We start from the raw sequence: 11027 nt of genomic DNA on the forward strand, positions 1-11027 counted from the left end.
ATATATATATATATATACGATGGGCTTCTTTCAGTTTCCGTCTACCAAATCCACTCACAAGGCTTTGGTCGGCCTGAGGCTATAGTAGAAGACACTTGCCCAAGGTGTCACACAGTGGGACTGAACCCGGAATCATGTGGTTGGTAAGCAAGCTATTTACCACACAGCCACTCCTGCGCCTGTTAACTGTTTGGATTTAGGCACTTGTATGTGCAAGCCCAACAAAGTTCACCACTATTAACCCTGCCATCAAACTTCATTGTTAAAGAACCTTGTTAGAAAAGAGAGCAAAAGGATCTTGGATTCTTTAGCAAGAAAAATTTCTATCCGGTGGCCACCTAATACAAAATATCCTTACAATAAGCAGATTTCAAAACAAGATCCCTAACATCCGACCTAAGTCCATCAACAAGAAAATAGCTCTGTAAAGTTGTTTGGTTTACACGGTTTTTCTATAACTGTTAAGTACAGAATAGGCAAGACCTTGTTTACGCTAAGTAATTTCCTCTCATACATTGGTATAGGAAGGTATTTAACAGACACACGCTTAAGATTTCTTTCAGTTGCACAACCCAACATGAAGTATATCCTTTTATACAAGCGTTCCTATAGCACAGGCTGGTTGCTCAGAGATTAATATCACATGCTTGCTCAATGATCACTGCAAGTGCATGAGGTGAGGCCTGGATCTGAGCAATGCATCCAGCTTAAAGTACTTCATCAGCGTTCTAGAAAGTCATGCACAATCACACTTCTTAATTCAGGAATAACAAAGAATGAAATGTTGAAATCTTGGCCAGGAGTGGCTGTGTGGTAAGTAGCTTGCTTACCAACCACATGGTTCCGGGTTCAGTTCCACTGCGTGGCATTTTGGGCAAGTGTCTTCTACTTTACCCTCGGGCTGACCAAAGCCTTGTGAGTGGATTTGGTAGATGGAAACTGAAAGAAGCCCGTCGTATATATGTGTGTGTGTTTCTCTGTGTTTGTCCCCCTAGCATTGCTTGACAACCGATGCTGGTGTGTTTATGTCCCCGTCACTTAGCGGTTCGGCTGTGTGATAAGTAGCTTGCTTACGAACCACATGGTTCCGGGTTCAGTCCCACTGCGTGGCATCTTGGGCAAATGTCTTCTACTATAGCCTCGGGCCGACCAAAGCCTTGCGAGTGGATTTGGTAGATTGAAACTGAAAGAAGCCTGTCGTATATATATGTATGTGTGTTTCTCTGTGTTTGTCCACCTAGCATTACTTGACAACCGATGCTAGTGTGTCTATGTTCCCGTCACTTAGCGGTTCGGCAAAAGAGACCGATAGAATAAGTACTAGGCTTACAAAGAATAAGTCCCAGGGTCGATTTGCTCGACTAAAGGCAGTGCTCCAGCATGGCTGCAGTCAAATGACTGAAACAAGTAAAAGAGTAAGTACTTGTGGCTTTTGAAAAAAAAAAAGCCACAAAAGACTGTATTTAGCAGAGAAGAGATTAACACTAAAAAAAATTCCTTTACATCCAGATTATATCTAAAAGCCAAATTGCAGACTTTGCATCTTACTTGTATGAAGGACGTACAGCCTCTGATACTGGTCTGTATAATTGTTGCCCCCTATTCTTCCCTTTATCCCCATTGCTTCTTGCAGTCTTCCCTTGATGCACCCATTCATTTCTTTACACCTTTCCTCTATATTTTTTTCTTTTCTCCTCCTTTCTTTCTGTCTTTCTACCCTCTATTCTTTCTGCTTGCTTGGTGAGATCAACAAAGGTGATGTAAAGTCCTTTGTTCTGCTCTCTGCATTTCTCTTGGAACTGTCTGAAAACAATGATCATGTCAGTAGTGGTCCTGTTTGCTCAGAAGTCACATTGGAATTTTGGGAGATTTTCTACTGCAATGCCGAGGAGTTCTCTGGCAAGGATTTTGCATGCAATGTAGAGGCAAGATAACATCCTCTGTAGTTGGAGCAGTCAGACTTTTCCTCCTTATTTTTGTACAAAGTGATGAAGACAGCATTGCAGAAATCTTGTGGTACTTTGCTCCACTCCCAACAATAGATGAAAAAAAAAAAAAAAGACTACTAATAAAGCAAGAGTACAATTAAATAAAAAAAAAAGTAAAGTGAAGGCATGAAGTGTAACCTCTTCCAGATATGTGGCCACTACATGATATCACATCTTGGAGGTTATGCTTTTGCAATCCGATAACAAGAGACAGTTGCAAAATATCTCATGAACAAACAAGACAAGACAACAATACCCTTAAAATCCCAAAATGCAACCACAAGTGCTAATTATTTCACTCTTCTGCAGAGAAATAACAATCAGAAGCTATCCAAAAATGTCATTGAGATACTACTTCCTACTGAGACATGATGTTATTGCTATAATATACAATAGTATCTAGAAAACACTGCCCTGGTATAAATAATTGCAAACCTCTAAGGAACACATACATATCAGCACAAGGAATATCGGTAGAACTTTCTCATCAATGCTTCTATGAAGAGCAAAAATAACAGACCTAACATAGTTATTTGGGATGGAAAATGTGGTCATAGAAGTTAGTTGCACTGCAGATATGAGTATTTCTTTCAAAATCAGCAAAGAGAATATCCATGGACAACTGCTTCGAAACCTGCAATTACTCTGCTTTTATAATAATAATAATCATTGGTGCATTTGATTTTGTTGGTAAATGTCAAATTGACAAAAATGTCGACATGTTTGGATTATTAAGCAAAGGAAGAGACTGACTAACATGAATTTTACAGATACAATCTGTGAAGCAGAACTAAAAATATGCAAACTTTTCTTGGAGTTTGATGTATAACAATTATTGTTGTTGACATCCAAACTCCAATTATGGAGCTGTTGTTTCATTTTTAGAAAGCAAATTGTTCCATTAAGAAAGAGCACTAAAAAAATACAAAGAAAACGATATATATACAGTGGATTATTTGGTATCGAACATCTGTGATAGCAAAATTCACGATAATAAACATTTTTGCTTTTCTATCTGAAATAGAAACAGTCCATTTCATATACACGTACATACATATTTCACTTTCTCCTCTCTTTCACTTTAAAACGAAAGTATATAAATAAAGTTTTTTTTACAGAAATTAACAACCCAGATGACAGCTCTTCAAGTCAAAACGAAAGCTAGCCATAAAATATTATCGATAGCTTCTTCACGATCTGCTGGAGTGTTTTCTTTGTGAAATATTTACTCACCATGCAGTTAGAGAGAAGAAATTATTGTAATTATACATTACTCATTTTGCCCCATTTTAGACATTTTTTGAAACGTGAAAATGATCTAATTAGACAGTAGTGTGGGGAAAAATTGACTTGGAATCCAACAGAGAAAAGAATATTGATTCTTAAACACCAAAAATTATCCAAATATTTTGGTAGCAAACTCAATTACAATCGAGTCAAAGCCGAGAAAAAATTACTTGAAAAAAAAAAAAAGGACCTGCCACCTGACTATGTTTCGTACTCTCTCAACTTCAACAACTATACTGACAAAATTTTACTCTGAAAGAGGATGCAATACTTGCAATGTAATTATTTCAAACAGGAATGGGAAAAAAAACAAAAAACAGGGAGAAATTAGAAGTTACTAATTTTGCCCCATTATATAATCCGCACTATTTTGAAAATCAAGAATTTTAGAAAAGGAAAACAGCTAAAAACATGGCCAAAGATACTTACAGGCTTCAGTAATACTTTGCACACCGACGGAGTAGGAAAATCTCTGAGGAGTGTGGAATTAAGAAACACAATTCACTGGTGAATCATTGAGCGAAGTATTTGTGAAAAAGCTGTCTCATTTATGAGCAGTTTGCTCCTCGAATAAGTGCAGATAATGAGGTATAACTTGTTGAATTTAAAACTGACAAGATATAGATTCATTTAAGTAACTTTCGAAGATTTAGAGTGTTACAAAACATGAAGAATCTAACAATTCAAAATCACAGCCTAAAATGGTCGAAGTGAGTTTTGTGAACAGGTTCAGATATGCGCTGAAGGGAGGTCACTCTGTATAAACTATTCGTACGCAAGGGACGTCACTCTATAAATGGTCCAATCACACACACATGCCAATACAGCTGAGTGGAAATGTGTGTGTGTGTGTACGCGTGCGTATGTGAGGATAATGGGCACTGAATAAATGACAGGAAGAAAATTTGAGAAATGGACTTTTATTTTCGTCGTTACAATGTAAAATACAATTTATTCGAGTTGTAGTACAATGATTATCCACAGTACTGATATCCATTTCGTTGGTAGTTATATTCATCTTTTGTTGACTGCAAGAAGACTGGTGGAAAAAGAAGAGAGAGAGAGAAAGAGTAAGAGAGTCTAGACAAATAGAGACAATAAAAGCTGTATAGCTCCTCAAATAAGGCGCTTCTTCCATTTCCACTCAGCCGTATAGACAGGCGTGTGATCTGCCAATTTATAGAGTGATGTCCCTTGCGTACGACTAGTTTGTACAGAGTGACTTCCCTTCAGTGCATATCTGAACCAGCTTATGTTTTTACTTTTTTACTTGTTTCAGTCATTTTGACTGCGGCCATGCTGGTGCACCGCCTTTAGTCGAGAAAATCTACCCCAGGACTTATTCTTTGGAAGCCTAGTACTTATTCTATTGGTCTCTTTTGCCGAACCGCTAAGTGACGGGGACATAAACACACCAGCATCGGTTGTGAAGCGATGGTGGGGGGACAAACACAGACACACAAACACACATACATCGTTTAACGTCCGCTTTCCATGCTAGTATGGGTTGGACATATATATATATATATATACGACAGGCCTCTTTCAGTTTCCGTCTACCAAATCCACTCGCAAAGCTTTGGTCGGCCCGAGGCTATAGTAGAAGACACTTGCCCAAGGTGCCACGCAGTGGGACTGAACCTGGAACCATGTAGTTGGTAGAAAACTTGATGTAGGTCATAGAACAATGAAAACTAATGAGTTAATCACTCTCGAATTGTATTTAGCCCAGGAATGTTAACTTAAACAAGAGAACTTAAATAAGTGTGACTGTTGACTCTCATAAATTTTTGAGTCAAAATGCCGAGAACAAAAAGAAAGGAACTTGTAGAAAATGTAGATTCGATTTCAAATCCTTCAATGTGGTGCTCCAGCATGGCTAAATCCATTGGCTGAAACAAGTAAAAGATAAAAGATAAAGTTACATTCATAAATGAGAGATAATAAAGTATCTGAAACTAGCACTACATTAATCATCATCATCATCATCATCGTTTAACGTCTGCTTTCTATGCTAGCATGGGTTGGACGATTTGACTGAGGACTGGTGAACCAGATGGCTACACCAGGTTCCAATCTGATCTGGCAGAGTTTCTACATCTGGATGCTCTTTCTAACGCCAACCACTCCGAGAGTGTAGTGGGTGCTTTTACGTGCCACCAGCACGAGGGCCAGTCAAGAGGTACTGGCAATGGCCACGCTCAAAATGGTGTATTTTACGTGCCACCTGCACAGGAGCCAGTCCAGCAGCACTGGCAACGATCTCGCTTGAATGACTTTTCACGTGCCAAGAAAACAAAAAGTCAATGGCCATAGGCCATGTCCCTCCCTACTTGGGACCACTCAGACATGTTGCGTAGTGAGGCTTATGGCAAAGATTGCAAATGGCAGCATGTAACAAACTAGAAAAAATGTAAAGAGAAAAACATGCTGACCAAAAAAGCTGGGAGGGTCAAACAGACACAAGAATCCCCTTCCAACAATGACACACCAAAACCATTCCCAACAATTCCAATACTAACAACACCATCATCACAGACACAATCAGCATTACAAACACCAGCAAATTCCATTATTCCTGCAAACCAAATGCAACAACTGCAAAGAAACATTATGGACTTCACTTCCATAAATATGAACAGTAAAGAACTAATGGAACACAGGCATCAGTCAGAATGGTTTCATCTCGTCAACAAAAAAAACAAACAAACCAGCACACGTAAAAATCACAAGGTGGCCAGTTTTTGACCCTTTTCCAGAGGGTGGAGTGCTTCAACGCACAGCAATGTCTGCTCAGTGCCTAGAGTAATGACCGTCTGTCAAAACTGTTTCAGAACATGTGCTTGATCTGTCAATCTCATCTCTTCTATATGCATTGGATCTCAAGTCATTATTGCTGCAGAAACGGGGGTGTTTGATGGCAGATGGACCACCTACTCAGCAAATCTAAACTAGAGCAAGGCACAACAATTAGGTGGTAATGTATAACAGAGGTAATATATGGGTTTACCAACTCTACCCCCACCTTTTATAATAGCTTCCTCTCAACCCATTTCTGAGTGAGATTAGCTATCTTGGTCATTACCTCATCCCAGTTCCTATCCACCTGAAAGTCTGAAGTGAACCAGACCCAAGAAACTTAACCAGGCCATCCTTCCAGTACCCTACAATGATGATTGACAACATGGATTTGCCATTTGTATGTTGTGCTGCACGCTCGCTGAGTTATCAAGGGTAATATTTGTTCCAATCTAAGTCTCATATTCTTTCAGCACGGTGCCACTTGATTCAATTTTTATGTGCCTTGCTCTAGTTTAGATCTGCTGAGCAGGTGGTCCATCTGCCATCAACATCCTTTATACTGAGGGTTCAGTATGTAATAACTGTTGATGCACAGACATGTGTGGAGGCTGTAGCATCAACCGTGATTCTTAGTAATATGTGTTTAGTAAAGGATGAATATTCATCTTTTATTCATTCTTTACTAGGCATATATTTTCACAGTCTGTCTCTTTGGTGGAACTGCGGTCTTGGCTCAAGTGAAGATCAAGACTGAATGCTGGTAGCTGTAATGCTGTCAGGCATTCGCATTCCTCTTGCAATTTTTGGAACTTCCATGTTAGCCTTCCCTAGAAAACTAGTGGTGGGAAGAGTGATGGTGTTCTTGGAGAATCTCTAGGCATCAATGAGAACTGACCAGCTGGTCTGTCCTTGAAGACTTTCAAATCTTTTCTGGCCAAATCTTACCTCAGAAGGCACAAAGTGTTAGCCCCACAACTGGTTTCTCATTACTAGTTTATATGTAGAAAAGTATTAAAAAAACAACAAAAACGTTTTTCCTAGTGTTGTAATAAATTTTATTCATATCTACCTCAGTCAATTAAATGCAAGTTTTTTGATACTTTACACTTAATTTTTGTGATCTATTTCTATGAAAAAATTATATAGCGTTTTATCATTACATAGCCCATCATCATCATTATAATAACTATTAATTATTATTATTGTTTTTATTGCTGCTGGTGTAATAGAAGTAATATCTGTAACATTCATTAACAAATACTGAAGTGAGTGATGGGATAAATTAGCAAGTTATCACAAATATAGTTTTGTTATAGACAGGAAATAGATAATCAGTGAAACTGACTGAAACAGAAATTGTATCCTTTTGAGTCAAAAGGAATCATTCTATGCCACTCATTTGAAATTGTGTTGCAGTATTTTTAAAGTGAGAGTATACATACATATATATATATCTAGCTTTAGCTAAACCTTATCTACAACGCCACTGAATAGAAGCGATATTGGCGACCGTTGCTTGTTATAACAGACTTCTCATACAAAGCTCCTGCCGCTGGTCTTCCAATTGGTAATCTGTCTCCTTCCGTCTGTGGAGAAGAAAAAAAGAAAAAAGGAAAATCAAAATTACTGTGAGAAAATGTGCTGTTCATAATGAGTTGTTGATGTTTGAAAAACAAGAACATTATGTGAGACAAAACTAAAATATTATGTGCAAATCAATCATCTATACCATTCGAATTATCTAGGAATTAATCTGTGGACATCCTTCTAATACTATGGTGACAGGAGTGACTGACTGTTGATGGACTTAGGACATTGATGATGGAACAAGATATGTATTCCATCTATCATCAAGCAAGTTCAAGTTGTAGTTAATAGATGATGATAGTTTATCATTATACTGTGTAACAAAATTTTAATTTGTTTTATCTTTGGTCAGTAAATGTTATTTCGTATTTGCTTCTATCAAGAAATCAAAGGAAATAACTGCTATTCCCTTCAAACTTTGCTTTGAAATTGACTGACTTACTTTCCATTACATTTCCCATGGATTCACTGCTCAGTTGCTGAAGCAGAAATATCATTATAGCAAATATTCTGCTTAACACCACAGATTTGCTTGTCAGTTGCTTGATCTTAACCACTTGAGCATGTCTCTTAGTGGCTGACTAGTGGGGGAGCATCATAGCCATGTGTTAAGAAGGATGGCCAGGCATTGCTGTTAAACTGGATGAGGGATTAAACCTAATGATCAAGAAAAAGAATGGTCCCTTTGATAAGTATCCACACAACATGTCTAACAAATTCATTTTGTAGGTCCAAGGCTATGCTAGAAGATATTTGCTCAAAGTGTCACTTAACATTCAACCCGAGACTGCATAGTAGCAAAGTAAACATCTTAACCCCACAGCCATGCTTATTATAAAGTCTATCTCAAGCATGAACAGTATGAAAGAAAAATTGTGATTCTTATACAAATGAGTTGTCCGTTTACATTTTTTCTTTTATTTTTTTGTGATCTTTCACCTTAGAGACATCTGTATGGGATTGATAATGAAAGAAAATAAGGATGAGAATATACAAAAATAAACTTAGCTACCCTGGATAAGTTAAACAAATGAGTAAATGCTTGATTATAAAAGATTTTTGCATTCATATCTCAACAATATTCTTTTGTTAACTAATGAAGGTTGGATCATAGGAAATAAGACATTTCTTGTAGAAAAAAAGATACGTGAAAAAGTTATTGCAAATTAGTAAATGAAAATATAATTCAAAAGTTTACAGAAAAGAAGTTTATGAATTACCTTCACGTGTATATTTTTAATATGAAATGTTTTACTTTCTACAAAGCTATATTCTTAAGTTAACTAAATGACACTGTTGAGAAATGAGAGCAGAAACCTATAATAATGGCATTTGATGATAATCAACTTTTAAGCATTTACTTACTTAGGATAACTTACTTAGAATAACCAAGTTTATTTTTCATTCCCAACTTTATTTTCTTTCATTTTCAATCTTGCACTTATATGTTCCCAAGATGAATCACTCTTGTTTTTTTTTTGTCTATCAGTATTAAACAATGTAAAGTGTATTTTGAGTATTTTTCTAGAACACTTCAGTTTCTAGCATAAACACAAGGCCTCAGATTTCAAACCAGTACTCAACTGGTGCTTATTTTGTCAACACCAAAAAGATGAAAGTCAACCTCCGCATCATCTGAGTTTAGAATGTAATGGTTGAAATATCACAAGCCGTTTTGTGTGTCACTCTACTGATCATGACAATCCATTGCCATACATTTCAGCAGACAAGCAGCACAAAGTTTATCCAGTATCCCCCTGAAAACAAGTATTTTTACACTTAATTAGATAATATGGTATATCGCTTTTCTCTAAACTACCAAACTGCTAATTAGTCCCTGCAATTTCACTACTCTATTTTTAACTATTTATATTCAGAGCGCATCACAGTATCAATGATGGCACATGAACTCTCATCTCTCCCATGGAGCCTTTTTCAAACTAGTTAAACCACTCACTGTTTTCTTTATTTATTAACTCTATAAAATGTATGGAAATATTCAATTACATAACCACCTGAAACGAAAAATCACTAATACTTTGATGGTTGTCGAAATGTAAGAGATGTACAGTATTATGAGAGGGAATAAATTATGAGATGGAATAAATTATGAGAGGGAATAAATTATGAGAGGGAATAAATTATGAGAGGGAATAAATAAATCAGAGATGGTGCAGCGATTGACACTGCTGTTGATTACATCATTTTCAGTTTAGTTGTACTTACCACTCAAAAACGGATAGATAACAATGTTTGTAGCTATACGAATGAAGAAAATGTTTTCCAACACATCAAACCATGTGCCGAGTACTTTAAAGTAAATAGTAAATATCATGCTAGGTAATACGAGGCTTTGGAATTCAAGACCATGTAATACAACTCTTTTCAAAAATGCCTGACAATCCATTTTGCTTACATGAGATAGAGGAGAATTAGAGAAGAATGAATCGGTTGTTTATAACTATGTTCAAAAATAAGAATAATAAACAGATATAAATACTATTGGTATTGAACAAAAAATGTACAGGCAACTTCTTTTCTGGCAACAGCATTATCAGATATCACCCAGCATAAATTAGGGCAACACCAAAGAAATGATTTAACATACATCATTTGTAGTACAAAGTATACCATAAGTTGTTGGCACTCCGTTGCTTATGACGTCGAGGGTTCCAGTTGATCCGATCAATGGAACAGCCTGCTCGTGAAATTAGCGTGCAAGTGGCTGAGCACTCCACAGACACGTGTACCCTTAACGTAGTTCTCAGGGATATTCAGCATGACACAGAGTGTGACAAGGCTGACCCTTTGAATTACAGGCACAACAGAAACAGGAGGTAAGAGAGAAAGTTGTGGTGGAAGAGTATAGCAGGGTTCGCCACCAACCCCTGCTGGAGCCTTGTGGAGCTTTAGGTGTTTTAGCTCAATAAACACTCACAATGCGCGGTCTGGGAATCAAAACCGCGATCCTATGACCACAAGTTCGCTGCCCTAACCACTGGGCCATTGCGCCTCCACTATATCAAATATTATAGAAAATTTAGACTTTAATCAAGACAAAGTATAAGAGAACGAGGTAGAGAAAGGAATGAAATTGCTCAAATTAACAGATTTGGACAAAGTTTTAGCAAAACGTTATTTAGGAGTGTTATATGGAATATCATCAAATGCTGTAATGCAACCTATTTGCTGCAGGTTGATCTATGACAGTTCTAAAACAAAGGCCTCATGAAAGCACAGTATAAACAAATGAATGAAAACTGAAGGAAATTGAGAGGATAGTAATCTCTATGACAAATATGATAAATAAATGTATGTACATATATATATATATATATATATATATATATATATATATATATA

The 11027-nt window shown here is 36.9% G+C and overlaps 1 protein-coding gene across 2 annotated transcripts in view; it reads right to left on the reverse strand.

The window, feature by feature from the left end:
• Positions 1–7108: 7108 nt before the first annotated feature.
• LOC106877488 (uncharacterized) overlaps positions 7109–11027 on the reverse strand; it is a 34061-nt gene continuing 30142 nt past the window's right edge. For both annotated transcript variants that reach the window (XM_052966017.1, XM_052966016.1), the window contains one exon: positions 7109–7663. In XM_052966017.1, the coding sequence (XP_052821977.1) occupies positions 7553–7663 (111 nt within the window). In that variant the 3' untranslated portion in view covers positions 7109–7552. The remainder of the gene's footprint in view (positions 7664–11027) is intronic.

This window comes from Octopus bimaculoides, chromosome 3, assembly GCF_001194135.2.
Source record: "Octopus bimaculoides isolate UCB-OBI-ISO-001 chromosome 3, ASM119413v2, whole genome shotgun sequence".
NCBI lineage: Eukaryota > Metazoa > Mollusca > Cephalopoda > Octopoda > Octopodidae > Octopus > Octopus bimaculoides.